The sequence below is a fragment of the Bombina bombina genome, chromosome 6 (genome assembly GCF_027579735.1).
Source record: "Bombina bombina isolate aBomBom1 chromosome 6, aBomBom1.pri, whole genome shotgun sequence".
Taxonomy (NCBI): domain Eukaryota; kingdom Metazoa; phylum Chordata; class Amphibia; order Anura; family Bombinatoridae; genus Bombina; species Bombina bombina.
This window is the reverse complement of record NC_069504.1, coordinates 815024501-815046501: the sequence shown is the minus strand read 5'-3', so window position 1 is coordinate 815046501 and position 22001 is coordinate 815024501. Positions and strand designations below refer to the sequence as shown.

At 37.2% G+C, this 22001-nt stretch overlaps 1 protein-coding gene across 1 annotated transcript; it reads left to right on the top strand.

Moving 5' to 3' along the window:
• Positions 1–512: 512 nt before the first annotated feature.
• LOC128663721 (surfeit locus protein 4) lies at positions 513–21961 on the top strand. Its single transcript, XM_053718180.1, has 6 exons — positions 513–641; positions 16110–16296; positions 17912–17988; positions 18196–18239; positions 20768–20954; positions 21078–21961. The coding sequence occupies exons 1-6, from the start codon at positions 594–596 to the stop codon at positions 21342–21344; spliced, it is 810 nt and encodes a 269-aa protein (XP_053574155.1). The 5' UTR covers positions 513–593; the 3' UTR covers positions 21345–21961.
• The last annotated feature ends 40 nt before the right edge of the window (positions 21962–22001 follow it).

Below are 22001 nucleotides of genomic sequence, written 5' to 3'. Positions count from 1 at the left end.
AAAATTTTAAAAATATGTCACACTGTTGTCAGTCTGCCGCAGCACACCTGAGGATCTCTCACGGCACACTGGTTGAAAAACACTGATATAGACCACTACAATTTGCCATGATTTTTTTTATTATTTTATTATTTACATTAACCATAACTATATGTGAATCAAGTAAAACGTTCTCTGTATATTTAACAAAATATTAAACACGCAAAACGGATTTGGAGTGTAAAAAGGAACTAGAGGTTTTATGTGTTCGAAACATTGGCAAGTTCTCGTACGGCGTTCACATACAATTACATATTGGCATCTTGCCCTTAATCAATATGGCTTGCTAGAATTTAACTTGAAATCCACGTGATACTTTTTTTTTTTTTTTTTTAAATTGTATGGACTCTAGACGTACAAATAAATTGTCAATATAGCGGTGAGTTGGGATCCTGCAATTGGCTGAGATACACTGAAGGCTGCTGCAATGTTCTTATTTTAGCCAATAGCTGCGCGATTTTGTGTTGACGTATATTTGCAGAGTTCCTCCTGTTCTTTCAGTCCCTGTCTGATTTCGGGACGGACGGGCTCATTAACTAACTGAACAGGAGGAGATGGCGCCCGCGGAACTCATGGGGGCTGCCGAGGAGTTGGCTGACAAGGTAATGGCTAGGATGTATTTACACATACAATACAAAATAAATTTCTGTTTAAGTGGCTTTGTTGCACTACCCCCGCAGTAAAATGGTATAGTCCACAAGTGTAAGTACCCCCCCCCCCTGTGCGTGATGGTTTGTCCGAATTGTAGTGTATTTTGTTTAGTGGTGGTAGAAATTAAGTTCGCAAGTAGGGGGAAAACGACAGTAAAAACTTTAACAGTATTCAAATTTCAATCTTCTTTCTTGCGTACCCATATTTCTATTGGTGAGGAAAATCCTGAGTACCACACTAATGGAGTATCATTATGCATTTTATTAGTATGCAATACCGGTTACAATTCTTATACGTTATTGTGCCTTACGTTATTGTAAATATACACTTGACACTTTATTTACAAATACAAACAATTGCATTAAGATTAACAACTATTGAATTAACAAATCTTCCGTTACAGCACTGTTGCACAATATTCGTTACGCAACCCCATCTGATTTAGAATTCTATTCGTCTAATTACTTCAGTGACTAGATAATGATCTTAGATTTTATTGGGGTATTTTATATACAACGATATAAATATAATTTTGTCCTGTTAATGTATAAAATCCAATAGCTCTATAAGTTATTTGACTTCAATAAGACATCACCTAGACAAGAATGACATTTTAATAAAATGCCTTCTCAGAGGACGTTTTAAGTGATCTATATATGGCACTTGCAATCTTACACTGAATGGGAAGAGCTCACATTCATTTTAGAAAATCCTCTATGGTGTAGATTATTCACTTGTTTCAGGTTATACCCACCTACTTGTCATATGCACCTGTTCTGTAAGGTTTACAATCTAATATACAGAAGGCACAGATACAAATACCAATGAAAATGGTTGTTACTAATTAATAGGTAATATTTCCTAGCAGGTATATACTGGTGAGCAACATATGTGATAGACAAACTAATGGTAACCAAAATCCTACCCCACAGACCATGTATTTGTGGGTATACTTCTCAGCATATCTTGCACTGTAATATAATGGGGGGCTGATAGAATAGCAAGAGAGGTAGAAATTTTAGGAGAATGGATTGCTTCCTTTGCTGAATTTACTTGTAAAATAGTGGCACATATGGTAGGTGTACGTCCCTTTATACATAGACATACATTTATATAATAAATGGAAAGGATGAACAGTTAGAAGACAAACATCTTATTTACATTCTAAAATATTAGGGCTAGTGGGAAAATGGCATCTTATGAGAGAACATTCTTTATTGCTATAACAATATTTTTTATGTTGCAGCATTGCCCAATGTTTATTATTGTTAGAGGGGTAAATGCATTTTAAAGAAACATGGAATTCAAAATGCATTTTTAATTTAAACCTTTAGTTCAATTCCTAGGTTGGCACCACATGTACATATAAGGTGCAAATCTCTGAGTTTACTTGGGCCCTGATTGTTAGCTATGCTCCGTGCACATATTGTACCCACTACTCAAGGCCAGGTAAACTGATATCAGCACTCACTGTGTATAGTATATGGTGCCCATCGTGGCTCTGAGGAAAAGCAGCTCTGCATAGCCCTAGTTCAGTGCCCTTTAAAGAGATCTTAAACATCTTGTGATTACAAGAATGTTATGCAGTATTATTATTATTATTATTATTATTATTTATTTATAAAGCGCCATCAAATTCAACAGCTCTGTCCATGGGTACAAAAGATAAAAGTACTATGATACAATATTTTTAAAGTGATGGTAAATTTTTACTGATTAAACATTATAATATTAATACTCCACCATTATTAACCTAAATCGCCACATTTATTTTTTTATTAGGTTATTTCAATATGTAATAAAATTATAATTTACTTCCAGAGCGTTACCGCTCCTTGCTCCTCCCCCAGCCTTACGTCCTGTTAATATTCTCATCCCGGCGAGAGAGCTGTACCTCCCCTCTCCACGTCAGATCACTGGCATGTCATTCTTCACGCTTAGCTATGCACATGTGTTTTGGTGATATAGCAATATCAGGCAAGGAAAAAAGTTTTAGCGTATGCGCATATCTCTTGAAGGGCATTTTGTTGGTGGTAGTAGTGTCGCCGACTGGCCTGCCTTGTCATTGGATAAAAAAAAAAAAACATGAACGGAGAAAATCAGAGAAAATTTAGAAATTCTAAATTATAATCGAAGATATGTAAATTAAATATAGCGAATTGGAAAATATCATGAATGAAAGTGACATTTTTTTCGGATTTTCTTTACAATCGCTATTTCGAGGTAAGCAAAGTTTACCATCTCTTTAAGACACAGGACAAAATGTATCAAAGGCAGGAGGAATTGAGGGCCCTATTCCTGTGAGAACTTAGTCTAGAAGGGTAGGAGGGTGAGAAACAGGAGGTGGGGACTGCAAAGGAGAGAATGATGTTAGATGAAGACAATTATTGGGTAAGTGGAATTCTTTTGTAACTGGGTTGGGTGATAGGCTTCCCTGAACAAAACAGAAACTGACGAATTTTGGAGATATTGCGTAGGTGGTTGTGGCAGGGTGAAGAGAGCAATTGGATTTGGGGTATGAAGGACAGATAGTCAAGTGTAACTCAGAGGCAGTGGACTTGGGGTGATGGGGAGATAGTGGTGCTGCCAACAGTCATAGTAAAGTTAGAAACTGGAGTAGAGTTAGATGGGGGGATTAGAAGGTGCTCAGTCTTGGACATGGTCATTTTCAGTTGGTGAGAGGCCATCCAGGAAGAATTGCCAGATAAGCAGTCTCTGACGTGAAAGAGGCCAGGAGAGAGAGAGCAGGGGTGGAGAGGTAGATCTGAGTATCATCAGCATAAAGGTGATATTTGACGCTATAGCTGTTAAGTTTACCCAGTGAAGAAGTATAAATAGAGTAGAGGACCCAGAACAGAGCCTTGAGGTACTCCAACAGACAGAGGCAATGACGAGGAGTTGCAGTGAAATGGCACAGAGAGATAAGAGAGGGCAGTGTCACAGAGCCCAAGAGAGCTGAGAGTCTGTAGGAGGAATGGATGGTCAAAGGCAGCAGAGAGGTAAGGTAAGTATATAGTAGTGGCCGTTGCTTTTAGCAGAAAGATCGTTAGTAACCTTGGTGAGGGCAGTCTCAGTTGAGTTTTGGGGACCGAAGCCAGATTGCAGGGGGCCAAGCAAGGAGTTTGAGGACAGCAGTGTAATAAATTAAAATGCTTGCTGAGCATGAAAAACTTTTGTAAAGACGGTTGTAAATAACGTGTTAATTAATGCATCCAATAACTGACTTCTCCCCCACCCCTTTTGTAGAAGCCAATCCTGGCTTTTTACTGTAGTACACAAGGCTATCCACCATCATTGTTTGGCCAAACCATTCTTGTTTTGCAGTTTCTTATTGGATTATAACTGCTGAGGTGTATTAGAGACAGATATGTAGCAGAGGCTTGTAAAGTTTGTCATGCATACTCCAGTATGCAGAATTATACAAAAAAAATGATTTGAGGAGTTATTTTAAAGGAAAAGGGTACAAATAAACAATGAAAGTATATGCTAAGTTGTTTTACAAGGCCTATTTGATATTACAATGTCAATGTGTTTTATGCCCCATTTAAAGGGACATGAAAGTCTTTCTTGATTAAGATAGAGCATTAAAGTGATTGTACTGTTTATTATTTTGCTGGCTAGTATATAAAAGTAATATTAAAATCAAGGGCACTTTCATTGATTAACATTTTTTTAAGATGCTTCATTTGTTAAATGTTTACTATTTAGTGATGGTAAACATTGTGCTTTTCCTCCGTCTGCATCTTATACTTAATTTAGCAGAGGGATGACAAATCTGCCTTCAGCCAATCGTTGCCTGCCCCACGACCTACCAAAGGATACCAAAAGAATTGAGCTAATTAGCTCTGTCTTAATCATGAAAGTTTAAAGTGAAAGTAAAGTCAGTGGTAGTGCTATTGATAATTTAATAATACATTCAAAATAAAGTTTAATTCATCATTTTCTAACGCTCGTTTTGTAAATACCTTTTTTTCCTTATCTATTTTGTACAATTCTCTATGCATTCCTCCACCCGCGTTAAAAATAATAATAAAAAAAAATTCATGTTTCGGTGACGAATGGATCGGTATCTATCCGATTGGTTCCCCCATTGGCGTCTCGAGCACCAAGAAGAACGCCCACGGCTTCTAATGTGCATGCGGCTAACTCCAAACTCATTCTGTCTCTCAAAGCGCGTTCATGCTAGCTGCATGCGCATTAACAAAGGGAATCCCATACTTTCGTCAGATCAGGTACACGGAGATTGCAATCGTACCTATTTCTTGCAATCCGTTATTTCTTAAAGTAAACTTATATACTTTAACAACGGCATCATACAATAATTTTGATGTAACCAATATGCATTAAAATGTTCTTTGTCTGGTACGAGCGCGCATTCTTACGCAAATGACGGGTCTGTCCGTTGAACAATGAAGACAGCAAAAACCCGGAAAAAAGCGAAGGGGCGGAGGAACAGACTGCATAATGCGATCAGTAAATTATAATTATTTAACTATACTTTTAGCTTTTTTTTTTTTTTTTTTTTTTTTTTTTTTTTTGTTGATAGGAAGGATAACTATAGCTTGATTCTAGTTCAGCTAAATTTGCTTTCACTTTAATTTTGATGTGCATGAGTCTTGAGCATGCATGGTAGTAGCAGCTGTAAAAATGTGTCGCAATGTTTTATATAGAGTGCCTGTCTTATTATTATTAATAATAATAATATTATTATACTGTGTGAGTGCATGTGAATTTGGTAATGGGCTCTGGTATTTATAATTTCTCACAGTAATGTACCAAAAATCTGGTCTGTCTCCAGCTGTCAAGGATAAACATTAGACACACCCATAGCAAAACAGTCTGCATGCAAACCAAATAATTAATATAGGGTTCACTGACATGCCAAAGCTAACACATTGTATAAGAACACTTCAGAATGAACTGATTAAGCACTTTCATTCTCCCCCCCCCCCCCCCTTTTCACCATATGTTGCAGAACTTCTTTAATAAGACTGTAAATTGTTTAAGATTCTTTAAAGGGACATTGAACCCAATTTTTTTTTTCTTTCGTGATTCAGAAAGAGCATGCAATTTTAAGCAACTTTCTAATTTATTTCTAAATTTTCTTGATTCTCTTGGTATCTTTAATTGAAAAGCAAGAATGTAAGTTTAGAAGCGGACCCATTTTTGGTGAACAACCTGGGTTGTTCTTGCTGATTGGTGGATAAATTCACCCACCAATAAACAAGTGCTGTCCAGGGTACTGCACCAAAAATTGGCCGGCTCCTTAGCTTAGATGCCTTTTTCAAATAAAGATAGCAAGAGAACGAAGAAAAATTGATAATAGGAGTAAATTAGAGCATGCAATTTTAAGCAACTTTCTATCTGAATCACAAAAGATTTTTTTTTGGGTTCAGTGTCCCTTTAACAATTGATTACCAGGAAATACTTTAAAGGGACACTGAAGCCAATTTTTTTTTTCTTTTCTGATTCAGAGCATGCAACTTTCTAATTTACTTCTATTATTAATGTTTCTTTGTTCTCTTGCTATCTTTTTTTTAAAATCATTAATGTAAATCTTAGCAGCCAGCCCATTTTAGGTTCAGCCTCATGGATAGTGCTTGCTTATTGGAGGCTGACATTTACCCACCAATAAGCAAGCATAACCCAGGTTCTCAACCAAAAATGGTCCGGCTCCTATGCATCACATTCCTGATTTTCAAAAAAAGATAGAGAACGAAGAAAAATTAATAATAGGAGTAAATTAGAAAGTTGCTTAAAATTACATGCTCTATCTGAATCATTAAAGAAAACATTTAAGTGTCCCTTTTTAATATAGGAAAATAAGTGCTACTAACCAAGCTGTGTGGATTTGTTTTCCGCAACTTGTTTTAGCTTCCAGGTCTTAATAAAGTTGATAATGAAGTAAAAAAAAATAATGATAAACTAGAAGTGGTTTTTTTTTAAAAAAAAATAAGGCCATTGTTTGTTTTTTTTTTTCTTTCATGATTCAGATAGAGCATGCAACTTTATAATTTACTCCTATTATCAATTTTTCTTTGTTCTCTTGCTATCTTTATTTTAAAAAGAAGGTATCTAAGCTAAGGAGCCAGTCAATTTTTGGCTCAGAACAATTGACATCACTTGTTTATTGGTGGGTGCATTTAGCCACCAATCAGCAAGCACAACCCAAGTTGTTAACCAAAAATGGGCTGGCTTCTAAACTTACATTCTTAATTTTCAAATAAAGATACCAAGAGAATTAAGAAAATTGATAATAGGAGTAAATTAGAAATTTCCTTAAAATTGCATACTCTGTCTGAATCATGAAGGAAAAAAATTGGATTCAGTGTCCTTTTTAACCCCAATATTAGGAGGCAACATGTTTATAAATTTTGCTTAAAGGGATAAAAAGATCAAAATTAAAAGTGGCATGGGTGTGTTTAGCAAAAATGTTCCTAATAAAAGCTATTACTTCGCATATCCTTTAAAGGCGCCTGTGCACCAGTATTGAAACGCCATGCATGTTCAGAGAGCTGGCAGTGGTGTGTATTGCTTCTGAAGACATAATTTGTGTCATACAAGCCACTGCTTACTCTTTGTGAAGATGTGGTGTGTGAATACTGGTGCACAAGCCCTCAAAGGATATGTGCATATGCCACAGAAAAAACAGTAATACATATTGATCCCAGGCATTCTTTAAAGTGAAGGTCATGTTTGACGAATTAGTGTCCGGTTTTTAATAATCCTGTTAAAAACAAGGGCACTTTAATTAATCAAAATTGACATTTCAAGCGTTTTCTTCAAAAAGTTACCTTTTAATCCTGAAAGGTGCTCCATAGATTTCCCCGGCCGCCGGAAGCCTCTGCTTACATCAGAAATGACGAATCCGGCTTCCTCCAATCATGGCGTTCCCCCTGGGGGGGGATCATGGCCTGAGGGAACTTCGTGATTGGTGAAGCCGGATTAGTCATTTTGGACCCGCGAAGAGGACTTGCGACGGGCGGAGGAAGCGCTGCAGCGGCTCTCAGGATTAAAAGGTACGTTTTTGAAGAAAACGCTTGAAATGTCAATTTGTGATGAATTAAAGTGCCCTTGTTTTTAATAGGATTATTAAAAACCGGGCACTAATTACTCAAAATTGACCTTCACTTTAACTCCCTCACAGTGTTTGTCTTTACCACCTCTAATCGAATTTCCACGAAACAACCATCCTTACTGTGCAAATTAACCTGAACCTACTATTTTTCAGCTAGAGATTGTGAACCTCTGTTTTATTTTTTTTTGTGTGAATAAAGGCCCTGGTAGACACAAAAAACACACAATTGCTATTTTGTTTGTCGTGAATCCTTGCCGCTTTTCAAAATTGTGAGATTGAGGAAATTAAAGATTTTCATTTTGTTTTTGATGAATATTAAAGGGATAGTCTAGTCAAAATTAAACCTTCATGGTTCAGACAGAGCATGCAATTTTGAGCAACTTTCTAATTTACTCCTATAATCAATTTGTCTTCATTCTCTTGGTATCTTTACTTGAAAAAGCAAGACTGTAAGCATAGGAGCCGGTCCATTTTTGGTTCAGCACCTGGATAGCACTTTCTGATTGGTTTCTAAATGTAGCAACCAATCAGCAAGTTCTACCCAGGTGCTGAATAAAAAATGGGCCGGCTCCTAAGCTTACATTCAAATAAAGATACCAAGAGAATGAAGACAAATTGATAATAGGAGTAAATTAGAAAGTTGCTTAAAATTGCATGCTCTGTCTGAATGATGAAAGTTTAATTTTGACTACACTATCCCTTTTTTAAAGGTGGGACTATTGTGATCACTGGAAAAACCCACTTACCAATATTGTCTGATGTTCAAAAATCGTTATCTGCTGAGAACGAGCAGAAGATTGTGATCAACCCCTTACTTTTGTATTTAGATCTTTTGCAGTGTTTAAAGGGACCCTAAATACATTTCATCCACCTCCCTCTAATCATGGCCCATGGTACTGCCATTAAATAGCCTAGGTTTTACTATAGGTATCTGAAGGAGAGTTGATACACATTTGCAAACATTGGAATGCAGTAAAAGCTAGATTTCAATGTGGTGTCACCCTTGACTAAAAGGAGGTGAGGAATAACTTCAGTACTATGCTTATAAAATGTATTTAGTGTTTAATGTCCCTTTAATTGCTGATATGTACTATGCATAATTACAAATTGAGTTTTATGTAATATATTAAACTGGTAACAAAACACTGTGGGTGCTAGTTGATTTAAAAAAAATTATCTAGTTAGGTACTGTAGAAAGTAGAACATAACTAGTATAATGTGCTCCGTTTACAGGAAGTTAATTACTCCTTATACATCCTTGAATAGATTTATTTTTTGGGAGTTGTTTAAAGGGGCAGTAAACATAGAAAATAATATATAGTGCAGAATTATACAGTATAACATTATCTTAGCCAAACTTTATGCAACATAATATTGCCGGTGAAATTTGATTAAAAAAATAGGGTTTTTCAGACCGCCACTCTTGCTCTACTGAGCGGGTCTGGTTTTCCCCCTGAGCGCATCTGGGCAGCTTTCTAGACACATCCCGGCCCGATCGCGCCATTACACTCAATGTAGCTCGCTCCCATTGAGTGTAATTGTGCAATCGGGCTGGGCTGTGACTAGACAGCTGCCCAGATGCGCTCAGGGGGAAAACCAGACTCGCTCAGTTGTTGTTTGTGTTTTTTTTTTTTTAATCAAATTTCACCGGCAATATTATGTTGCATAAAGTTTGGCTAAGATAATGTTATATAATTCTGCACTATGTGCAGAATTCTATAACATTATTTTCTTGGGTTACTGACCCTTTAATTATTTTAAGGCTTGGAAACAATATATATATACATACATACATACATACATACATACATACATACATACATACATACATACGCCGCTTGGGTAATAAATAGAAAAAGATGGGATCCAGCACTAACGTTGTAATTGTAGTTGCTGGGGTGGACTTTACAAAGAAGCAAGTAACTTAATTAGATCCGGAAGGCACTCTCCATTATCAAGTGATTAAAGTATTATTTCAATAACGCAGAGTGCCTTCCAGATCTTAAAGTGAAGGTCAATTTTGATGAATTAGTGCCTGGTTTTTAATAATCCTATTAAAAACAAGGGCACTTTAATTCTTCAAAATTGACACTTCACTCCTTCTTCAAAAACGTACCTTTTAATTCTGGCAGCCGCTCCAGCGATTTCCCCCAACCATCGGAAGCCTCTCCAGACGTCAGAAATGACTAATCCGGCTTCCCCCGGGGGAATCTTGGCCTGATGCAACGCCGTTATTGGAGGAAGCCAGATTTGTCATTTTGGACCCATGAAGACGGCTTGCGACGGGTGGAGGAAGTACTGGAGCGGCTGCCAGGATTAAAAGGTAAGTTTTTGAAGAAAACGAGTGAAATGTCAATTTTGATGAATTAAAGTGCCCTTGTTTTTCATTCAAATAGATTTTTTTTTTTTTATTGAGGTTATGCAGAACAAGAAACGTGCAATAAGCCACAGATGGCGTACATGACAAAATAATAGTCGGTGAGAACATCCATTAATCAAATACAGTGATGCAAACAATTTACAGAATGGGTAAATATGAAGTATGTACTACTGAAACCTCCATTTTACAGTTTAAGACGGTAACATGGTTGACTATGTAGCTGGTCATTTGTAGACCCTGTGATACAGGAAAGATCAGTGGAATATGATAGCCATGTTTACGACCCAAATGCCTCTGATGACATAACACCTAGCATATGTGAACCCACTGCCACAGGCACAGCAATAAAGTATAATTCCATGACAGTAGGATGACAATGCAGTAGTGGCAAGATCCTATCGGGTCTGATGTCGCATAATAAGTTGAGATAACTAAATTAATAGTATATTAAGGTAAGGTGATAGTAATAAAAATGAAGGTAAAAGATTTAGTTAGCGGGTAAGCACCGCTTGAAATAGGGTGAGGTGGGTACAGCTCAACAACCGGCTGAAGATATAAAAGGTCCCCTACCTATAGACCTACTAGAGCTTAAGGTTAATCATAATTTGCTGCTTATTTTACATGTAAAGACAGTATAGTACATCACCAAATGTTAAAGGTTCTGATAGGGTAGTCCTGGGCTACTTTAAGGTCTCTGGAATATTAGAGCAGACCATGAAACTGTGACAGCTAAAATAGCAGACTTAATAAGGAACACAGTCTCCTTATGGCTTACCCCTAGTTCAATCAACTAAACAGAGAAATTACAAAGGTACCTCTGGTAATGCCCAACAAACAGCAGCCATGCAGAAAGCAAGTAAGTTCCGGGCAGCTAGGAAGAAATATATAGGTTCTGGTGACATTAAGAAATACGTAGGTCAATATATCAGACAAGCAATACAATAGTACAGTGCTGCAACACATGAGTTGATTTGTCATAAACATAAATGGGTCACGCTAACAATAATGATTTAATGACCGTATGCTGCCTACCTAAAAGCATACAAAAGTATACAGAGTAGTCTGGCAGTAAAATACAAGCTATGCAGGCTGATAGGTTTCCCAATCCCAGGATAACAGAAAAGTGTGTGCATAACTCATTGCTGTAAAAGCATACCCTAGCTCCCAGCACTTCGCTATGGTTGTAGACATTAGATGCAGAAGCTTCAAGAGCTAACTAAGCAGCCTCAGCACGAAAATGTACCTCATAATTCACCGGATAGCATATAGTCTCATATAGGGTATTAGACTATGAAGTCTTCATGTTTTATGAGACAATATAAATCAGCTATGAGGTTGCCAGTTCCATAGAGAATGTTAGTAAGAGGCCTCTGTCTTACTTGATGCCAGATTTAAATGCTAGTGCAGCAGTGTGCAAGTTCAGAACAATTGGGGCCAGCCTTGCAAATGTGGTGTAACAAAAATCATCTGGTAGATGCACAGTACCAAATTGTTGCGTAGATCTCATCTGCAGGAGATTTAGGCCGAATAGGCCCATGTATGAGTGTGGGTATGACGCTCCAGAAGGAGCTGACCTCGGAAAAAATCTTGCCACTGTATCTTCAGTCAAATCTTCCTGCGACGGCAAGGCAACCTGTCGGCTAGCCTCTGCATCCGGCAAACCGCTCTGCAGGCAAACGGGGAGAAGCACCACCATCCTCCCAGATCCTCTGATAACTCCCCCATCCACAGAGCGTCCCACTTGAGGATCGGTCACCTCCCCCACTGGATAAATTGATATCTGGTGAGTTGTGCCCTCTAGATCGGCTCCACTGATATCAGGTTCAACAGGTTTCTCGTTGTCTAGCTTTGTGGCTGTAGAATGTGCTACTAATTCCCCACATGCATTTGAGTGTCTCACACTCAGAGATGCACTGGCGTCCCCCCACATGGTCGCTGTCTTTATAAGTTGAGACAGGCTGCTGTATCGGTTGACGATTTTCCCCTCAAGTTCTATGAGAAGGGCCCTCACTAACGAGTGGGGGTCCCCTATTGTGGGAACAAAGAGTCAATGTATGAGCTGTCACCACCTTCTGTGTACCCGGGGGGGGACTTAGCCTATGTTCTAAAATGGCCAAAAAAGTCAAGTTGGAGAGCACTGCCGTAGATAATATTGGTATTAGGATGATCTAGAAAGGTTCCTTTTTACTGCAACATGTAGTTTAACTTTGGATAGATTATATTTGCGTCAATTCCATTAAATAAAGTCAGTCTATCAGGCAGAACTCCCCCCAAGTGCCCTTGTTTTTAATAGGATTATTAAAAAACGGGCACTAATTCATCAAAATTGACCTTCACTTTAAGAAACTTTATAGTAAATGTGAAACCATAAAAAAATAAAGTGTATCCCTTGTTTACACTCCATTTTCTGGGTAGTTTAAAAGACTCCATGCCCCAATAACACATAAAAAAACCCTGTAAAACAGAAAACATACAATAGTTTAATACAGTCCAATATAAAACTGTAAATACTATATTGTGCCAAATGTTTACTCACTCTTCTCAGAGCAATGATCAGCTCTGATATGTGTAGCAGGCCTGTATGTGATGGCACATGTAGGTGAATTAAGAAGTTATGAAAAAGAACAATAGAAAAGCTCACAGATTTAATATGAGGGACACCAATAAAATATATAAAGAGGACGGGGACCATTTGGATTAGTAATCATGTTATGTAGAACTTTAAAGTGATAGTAAGCTAAGCCTATGTACATTGCTACCTTCTTAATGACTCGGAGCAAGGATTACATAGCAATATCTCTATTTTTACAGATGATACATAGTTGTGTAAGGTCATTAGGTCAGTGCAGGATACATTTTACAAGGGGATCTACAAAATTAGATTAATGGGCAGGTAAATGGAAAATGAGATTTAATACTGGAAAATGCAAGGTTCTACATTTTGGAAGTCTAAATAAGCAGACAACCTATTATTTAAGTGGTACTAGATATAGCAAAACAGTAGAGGAAAGGGATCTGGGAGTACTTATAGATATCAAGTTAAAGATGGGTGCGCATTGCAGGGCAGTGTCTTCTAAGGTTAATAAGATACTAACATGTATTAAGAGGCTTTAATGCAAGAGAGGAAAGCATAATTCTGTCACTATGTAAGACCTCACCTTGAGTATGGAGTGCAGTTCTGGGGACCAATCTCAAAAAAAAGACATTACAGACTTGGAAAAAGTTCAGAGAAGGGCCGAAAAGCTAATAAGAGCCACAATTTTCAAATTGGGCACAACACTGTATGAAGTATACACTAAGTTCTTTATAAGAGATATGTGATGCATGATTAAGGCCAGTGGGGCTGAAACGTCACATGATGTATTGCTCTTGTGAAGAATAAAGTAAGAATACCTTTTTTATTGAGACATATTGTGGTGCTGTGAATTTTTTTCTGGACTGTCACAAAACTAATGAGGGGAATGAAGAATTTAAGCTATGAGGAGAGGTTTACCAAACTGGGTCTGTTTTTTCTAGAAAAAAAGGCGCTTGAGAGTTGACAAGATTATTTTTATATAAATATATTTAAGGTTCATATATAGAGATGGCAGAAGCTCTCTTTATTCCTAGAAAATTGTTTGACAAGGTCACAATTTAATGCTGGCGGAAAGGAGATTTAATCTAAAAAAACCTAAATGGTTTTTTTACTGTAGAGCAATCAAATTGTGGAACTCCTTACCTAAGGAGGTAGTAAATGCCAATACCTTGGATACGTTTAAAAATGGTTTAGATGCATTTCTGGCTAGAATCATTCAGGGATATGATTGCTTGTGTGAAATGGGTCACCTTTTTAATCAGATTAATTTAAGTTTAACTGCAGCTTTTTTGCAAGTATATTAAGATTTGCATAGGTTGAACTCGATGGGCTTCTGTCTCGCCCACACCACTGCTGGCCCAGTTTGAAGAACGCTTTTTTTGTTCTGTCAGAATAAGCTGCCAGTCAGGAAAAGCTACCCTAGCACTGTGCATACGCTACTTCACGTCACTGCATTCCAAAGCTGTATCCAAATATGTTTGGAAAGTGGATATTTTTATCTGCTACACGATGAGTGCACATGCGAAGGGAGCAAAACTGGGGTTAATCAATATACAGATACATATCTATATATGTATTGATATATAAATATTGGCATGTAAAAAAAAATTATAATCCATATTGGTTATTTGATGGAGTTAAACCCCATTGGTTATACAGGCTCAGTTGAAATATTTAATAATAAACATATCCGTCAGAAAAAGCTACCTCTGTGACTGCACATGCGGGTAACTAAACAATCAGAGGCATAGCTTGAGTAATTTCTCCACCGTCAGAAAAAGCTACCCTATAACCTGTATGTGATGTCTGAGGTTGCAGCATTACAAATCTATTTGTGATTCATATGTAGAATGCGGTGATGTTTATTAGCGCATGTGCAGTGCTAGGGTAGATTTTGTTTTCATGAGTAGCTTATTCTGACAGAACACTGGCAGTGGTGTAGGTGAGTATTATAAACTAAGAAACATTTTTAATCCTTTCAGATACCTATTGGTAAATGTACCAATATACATTTTATTAAACAAGGATTCATATTTCTCTTCAGGGTAAGCTTAGTTTACCATCACTTTAATATGTAGCTGACCATTGAAAGGAACCTAATTAAAAATTAATATTTGTAAAGGACCACCTTATGTAATGCTAGTAACATCAGTAGGTGTTATGTCCAGAACCACAGGGCTGTGCTCTTTCACTGTTGCTGACAAAATGGAAACTCGCACAGCAATGCAGTACTGTATAACAATAGAGAATATCTGTGAATGAAGATTTCAAAAGAGGGCACCTCCGTATAATACTGCGAGTAGAACCAACATTAGCGTATCTTGGAATAGAAATATACTCACAAAATGAGCAGCACCAATTGTGCTAAGTGACGCAAGCTGGGATCTCGGTTTCCCAGCAAACTGATCCTCAAGAGGAAATAGAGGCCCAGGTGTGCTGAGGATTAATCCAATAAAGCTCAGGCTTGCATAAGATTCAACAAACTTTTATTAAAACCAATATTATAAAACCAATGGGTATGTACATTACCCAAAGTATTTAAAACAAAATTGGCAAAAGGATGCAACGCGTTTCTCAGCTGTGCTAGCTGTTTCATCAGACATCCCAGAGGAAGAGACACATACACTACAATATAATGTTCAATAATAGCCCACAAAGATTTTGTGTGATTTCTCTGTATTTCGGCCCTCAGTGCCTTTGTGGATTATGCAGCTATAGTTTATTGCAACTATAAAAGGTAACTGCTGTGGCAAAAAATCCTTCAATGTAACCACTATATCCATCCCTGGATAGCTTTCAAACATCACTTTATTATTGTTGTCTTTGATAAAGCCCCATCTGTGGCACAATTGTGTCTGTTATGTGCCATTTATTCTGGTTATTCTAACTGAATTTATTAGATTATTTTAATGTGGACAACAGTATTAAAGGGATAGAAAAGTCAAAATTAAAATGTGCCTAGGTGCATTTATTTTCAATATGAAATAGAAGCATTTTTGCAATTTACTTCCTTTAGTAAAATGTATTAATGTTTTTATGAGGCATATGTACATATCCTGTGCACCAGTATTCAAACACTTCTCCTTCTCAGAGAGTCAGTAGTGGCTTCTATGACACAAATTGTGGCTTCACGCCATTGCCAGCTCTCTGAGCTTGATTACTGGTGCATGGACCCTCACAGCATATGTGTGTATGCTACAGAAAATGCTTTACTAGAATCGTTTTTGCTAAAGGAAGTATATTGCAAAAATGCGTCTATTTGAAATTGAAAAGCATTTATGCACTTTTGAAAATTTGACCTTTCTCTTTAATAAGTGGCGTAGAGAACTGTTAAGCAACACTAATTCTGTAGATTGCTCTCTAATGCACAAATTCTCATCTTACAGTTCTTACGTGTCACTAAGCGGTACCTTCCACATGTGGCTCGCCTTTGTTTGATCAGCACTTTTCTGGAGGATGGGATTCGCATGTGGGTCCAGTGGACAGAGCAGCGCGATTACATCAGCATGTCTTGGGGATGTGGTGCGTTTTTAGCATCCCTTTTTGTTCTCCTCAACATGTGTGGACAGCTAGGTGAGTGCTGTTTTTTGTTGTATTATTATTTTTCTTTCTTTTAACCCTTTCATGACCGGGTTAAAATTTAAATCGTGCCAAAGATTGCGAGATTTCAATTATGGGATTGGGTCTGGGGGGCGTCCCTAAGACGCTAGGAACGCCCTCCAGACCGCAATCAAATCCTGCAAGCCTAGTAGGCTTCAGGACAGCCGTTTGCGATGACGTTGTATTCCGTCATAATGGCTTTAAAGCCCAGTGCCGTTGTGACGGAATACAATGGCATTAAAAGGTTAAAGGGCCATAATACCCAAATGTTTAAACACTTGAAAGTGATGCAGCATAGCTGTAAAAAGCTGACTAGAAAATATCACCTGAACATCTCTATGTAAAAAAGAAAGATATTTTACCTCAAAAGTTCCTCAGTAGCCACCTCCCATTGTAAAGGATTTCTAAGCAGCATTTTAGTGTGTCTGTCCTAGGACAGCTTAGGGGATGAGCCTGGTGAACTCTCATATTATTTCACCAATCGGGTAAAGGAAGCTTACTATGAAATCTCATGAGAGTTAAGTCAAATCTCATGAGATCACAGTAAGAGTTCATGACCTCAGCACTGCTGATGCTGATTGGCTGCTGTTCATTTCTTCGGTTTTTTTTATTTCTTTTTACCTGCAGCTGGGAGCAGCTGAGTATAACTTTTTAAACAAAACTTACTCTGCTGAGCTGAGGAGATTGTGAGGTAAAATATCTTCCTTTTTTACATAGAGATGCTCAGGTGATATTTTCCTGTCAGTTTTTTACAGTTATACTGCATCAGTTTCAAGTGATTTAGCATATGAGTATTATGTCCCTTTAACATTAATTGCGGGGGGGGGGGGGGGGGCTTAGATAGTATTTTGGTATTTCTCTATTATGGTTTCCACACAGCACAGTCAGTATCAGTGTATTTATACAGCTTCTCTAATATTATTACAGGGCAGGCACTTCTAGATATTTGCTAATATTTTGTGCATTTATTTATAAAGCTAAGTTTTTATTATTTTACACACCATACTATAATACAGTGCTTGCCAAACTAAGGCAGTCTAGGGTTGCCACCTCGGCCATGTTTTCCTGGACACATATGAGTTACACATGCTGTAGGGTTTGCAGGGAGGAACATGAATTATGCTGTTTATCAGCACTATTCATGTGATGTCCAGAGGCACAATACATGTTCCGCCCTGCTTACCCTGCAGCATGTGTAACTTATAAGTGTCCAGGAAAACATGGCTGAGGTGGCAACCCTACCAGGCACCCTGGCTTAGAGTCCCCAAGACACCCATGGGTTCCCCCATAACTTGGTGCAGCTGGATCCTTTCTAGAATTTGCAGCTGTGAAATACAAATCCAACTTTGACGGTGTTATAATATGTGTGTGTGTGTGTGTGTGTGTGTAATTAAAATATATGTGTATATACACATTTCTTGTTTTATATTATTATTTCTTATTTTGTTTTGTATGTTATATACGAATGGCCAAATATTTCTGGCTCCTAGATTTTTTTTTTTTTTTATTTTTTTTTCAAACCCTGTTATATTATAGCTTTCAATAAACTGCTCAATACTATATGTATTATTATTTTTTTTCTTTTCAGTTGGATGTTTTCTTGTTTTAACAAGAAAATTTGTTCCCTATGCTTGTTTTGGCCTCTTTGGGATTATATTCGTGCAGGTGAGTGTTTGTAAAACATTGGATACACCTGTAAGTTAACTCAATTAGTGATGCCTCAATTTAGTAAAATAGAAGTGGATTTTGTAGAATTGTTTAAAAATTTTTTTTTTTTTTTTTTTAAAAAAAAGGCAATGAGGTAAATGTGAGATTACATTATGTACACTTCCCTTAACCTTTTAATGTTGATGTTTTTTTTTTACTTTTCAGACTATTGTATACAATATCCTGTGGGATGTCAACTTCCTCATGAGGTTGGTGTATATTGAGTTTATGAATATGTTGCCTCAACCTCCTATGTCTTCCTTGTTCTCTCCTCCACACAACACTTTCCTTTTGTGTAATGTGACTACCTTTATTGTAAGTGCCCCTCGTCCATCTAGTTTGCCATAAGACTTTATGGCTCTGGTATTCTACTCAATTCCTCTCAGATCAGCACAGCCTTTATTTATTTATTTATTTATTTATAAAAAAAAAAAATTAAACTCTTTACAGGAAAATATTTAAAAAAAAAAAAAATGTTTTAGTTATTTTTAAATTGTTGTGTTGAGCAAATATAATAAAGAGAACACTCATTTTACCTTTTTTATTGTTAAAGAAATAGTCAAAATTAAGCTTTCATGATTCAGATAGAGCAACTTTTCTAATTTACACCTATTATACCAAGAAGATTTTTCTTCGTTCTCTTGGTATCTTTATTTGAATATAAGCTTAGGAGCTGGCCTATTTTTGGTTCAGCACCTGGGTAGCTCTTGCTGATTGGTGGCAACATTTCAGACCCCAATCAGAAAGTGCTACCCATGTTCTGAACCAAAAATGGGCTGGCTCCTAATTCTTGCTTTTTCAAATAAAGATACCAAGAGAACAAAGAAATTGATTATAGGAGTAAATTAGATAGTTGCTTAAAATTGCATGCTCTATCTGAATCATTAAAGTTTAATTTTGACCAGACTATTCCTTTAAGTTCTGTCTGCTTTAATTGCAATGCGTAGTTGACAATTAGCTCCTTTCCCCAGCCCTCCGTTTGACTCATTATGAGACCTAGCCTGGAGGACTTCCTAGGTAGGAAAACTGTGCAAGCTCACAATTCATCCAACAATGTCACTGCTGACATCACCTGCTCTCACACATAACGCTGTGCAGTGTATGACGGGCAGCTGCTATACCAGAAGCGCATGCATTAAAGGGACATTAAACACTAAATAAATTCTAGATAGAATGATGCATTCAAAGAGAAGATTCGTCTAAAACATACATCTACATGTTATTCTCAAAGTTTCATTAGCTGTTTAAACATTGACAAAATAAGTATAAAGTTTTAGTGCAGTTTTTTTATATATACTATTTATCATTTTATAATACAATCTCAAAGTGTTTAATGTCCCTTTAAAGGGATATGAAACCCAAATAGTTTCTTTTGTGATTCAGACAGAGCATAGACTACTTTTTTTTTTTTTTTCTTTTTTTAAAAGTTCCAATTTACTTCTATTCTCAAATTTGCTTTGTTTCCATATTCTTTGTTGAAGAGATACATAGGAAGGTGTCTGGAGCGCTACACAGCTGGAAATAGTGCTGCCATCCAGTGCTCTTGCAAATGGATAACATTCTTGCGAAATTGCAGCTGTATAGGGCTTGACACGTGCGCGTCTGTGCTTACCTCCCTATTTTTTAATAATATCGAGAGACTGAAGAAAATTTGATAATAAAAGTAAATTAAAAATTTGTTTAAAATTGCATGCTCCTTCCGAATCCTTATGAACATTTTTGGATTTCATGTCCCTTTTTAAAAGGACATGAAACCCAACATTTTTTTTTTTTTTTTTTTTAATTTCATGATTCAGATAGTGTATGCAATTTGAAAGAACTTTCCAATTTACTTCTGTTATCAAATGTGTTTTTCCTTCTATTGGCATCCTTTGCTGAAGGAGTAATAGATTACTGGGAGCTACCTGAACACATCTAGTTAGCCTGTGACAAGAGACAAGTGTGTATCCACCAATCACCAGCTAGCTCCCAGTAGTGTACATATTTTTTTTCAACAAAAGATACCAAGAGACCGTAAATTTGAAAATAGAAGTGAATTTAAAAGGGTCTTTAAAGGGACACTCAGGTTAAATTAAATTTTCATGATTCAGATACAGCATGCAATTTTAACTTTCCAATTTACTTCCATTAAAAAAAATGTGCACAGTCTTTTTTATATTTACACTTTTTGAGTCACCAGATCCTACTGAGCATGTGCGAGAATTCAGACTATACATATATGCATTTGTGATTGGCTGATTGCTATCACATGGTACAAGGGGAGTGGAAATGTACATAACTTTGAAATTTGTTATAAAAAAAACTACTACTCATTTGAAGTTCAGACTAAGTGCTTTTGCATTGTCTTGTTATCTTGCATTTTTTGATTATGCAAATCTAATGCGTTGACTGGTCCTTTAATAGACCATTTTCGGGAAATTGGTGCATGCTTTGATGTGCTGCAGTCCAGATGCTTGAAGAAAAATGAAAACAAAAGCTCTAAATGCCATAAAATAAAACGTTAGTAGGTTTAGGAGACATAGATTGAACACAGAACTTGAATATGTTATAAATTGACTCCTAGGCCTTGTTCTGCTTTGGAGCCGCAATGGTTGCGGCTCCTGAGCAGGATTTTACCGATGGGTTTAACCACATTGCAGGGTATGTTGGGAACTATATAACAAATTAGACCATGCAATGTAACTTCTTTTAGCTTCCCCTCTGTCTGAAATGATTACAATTGCTCATCTTTCCCCAGGAACCTATCTTTAAGTGGTGCCCTTCTGCTGCTCCTGGCAGAGTCTCACTCTGAGGGCAAGTCTATGTTTGCTGGGGTGCCCAGTGTGGGAGAATCATCTCCACGTCAGTACATGCAGCTGGGAGGACGCTTGCTACTTGTGCTTATGTTTATGACCCTGCTACGCTTCAATCTCAGTGCCTTTACTGTACGTATTCAGATGCACGGTGGGCAGTCCTTGCCCTTACGGAGGGGTCAGGTTATTTTTTTTTATTTGTTTTTTGCAAAATGCACATGAGACTAACTTTTTAACTAACTTCTCTCTCTTCAGATATTTCAAGATATCTTTGGACTGGCCTTGATCCTTCTTGTAGCAGTGGGCTTCAAGACTAAGCTGGCAGCATTAACTCTAGTTGTCTGGCTGATGGTTATAAATGTTGTACAAAATGCTTTCTGGAATGTGCCCTCATACCGGCCTCTCCACGATTTCCTGAAATATGACTTCTTCCAGACCTTATCAGTTGTGGGAGGACTGCTGTTGGTTGTGGCGCTGGGTCCTGGGGGTGTCTCCATGGATGAACATAAGAAGAAGTGGTAACCACCTTCCAAACACAGTTTAATTCTGAATCATTTCTATGACTAGAAATCCTATCTCACAAGTGATCTGAATTGTCCCTAACTGATCCAGGATAAGAATGGAATCAGCTCTTTATCTTTGAATAATCCTTGTGAATGAATTCAAAGGGAAAAGACTGACTCACATCACAAACCTTAATGCTGAGAATGGGATTTACAGGACAAATGTATTCTTAATGGTTAATCCCTTGTGATTAGAGTTCCTATGACCCAGAAGAATTGCTAAACAAACACTTCTGGAATAGATGGTTTTTATCAGGTGGGACATTTTCCCCTAATGGAATTTTATCTGGTTCCATGGGACATACAGGATCAGTGCCACAAGTTGGAACTGCACAAATACAATCCATGTCCGTAGTGGAGGACAGTACCAAAGTCATAAGTAGAATTTTAGCACTAAATCTGACAAGAAAAATACAGTACAAGATTCAAAATCCCTGTATTATACCTTTTTTGTATTCTTTTAAACATGTGCCTTGGTCAGGCGTACCATTATGTGACACATCATCCTGCATGGGTTTGTATCATTTGTCCAATCACCTCCCGAGAATGCTGGGAAGTAAAACGGTTTTATTATTATTGTGTTTTTTTTTGTTGTTTTTTTTTTTGTTTTTTTTTT

What these genes read in the sequence shown, in the direction of transcription:
- LOC128663721 (XM_053718180.1), top strand. Translation starts at nt 594, where the DNA reads ATGGCGCCCGCGGAACTCATGGGGGCTGCCGAGGAGTTGGCTGACAAG. An exon ending in GATGTCAACTTCCTCATGAG is followed by an intron (nt 18,240 to 20,767) that starts GTTGGTGTATAT and finishes ATCTTTCCCCAG; the next exon opens with GAACCTATCTTTAAGTGGTG. An exon ending in TCAATCTCAGTGCCTTTACT is followed by an intron (nt 20,955 to 21,077) that starts GTACGTATTCAG and finishes CTCTCTCTTCAG; the next exon opens with ATATTTCAAGATATCTTTGG.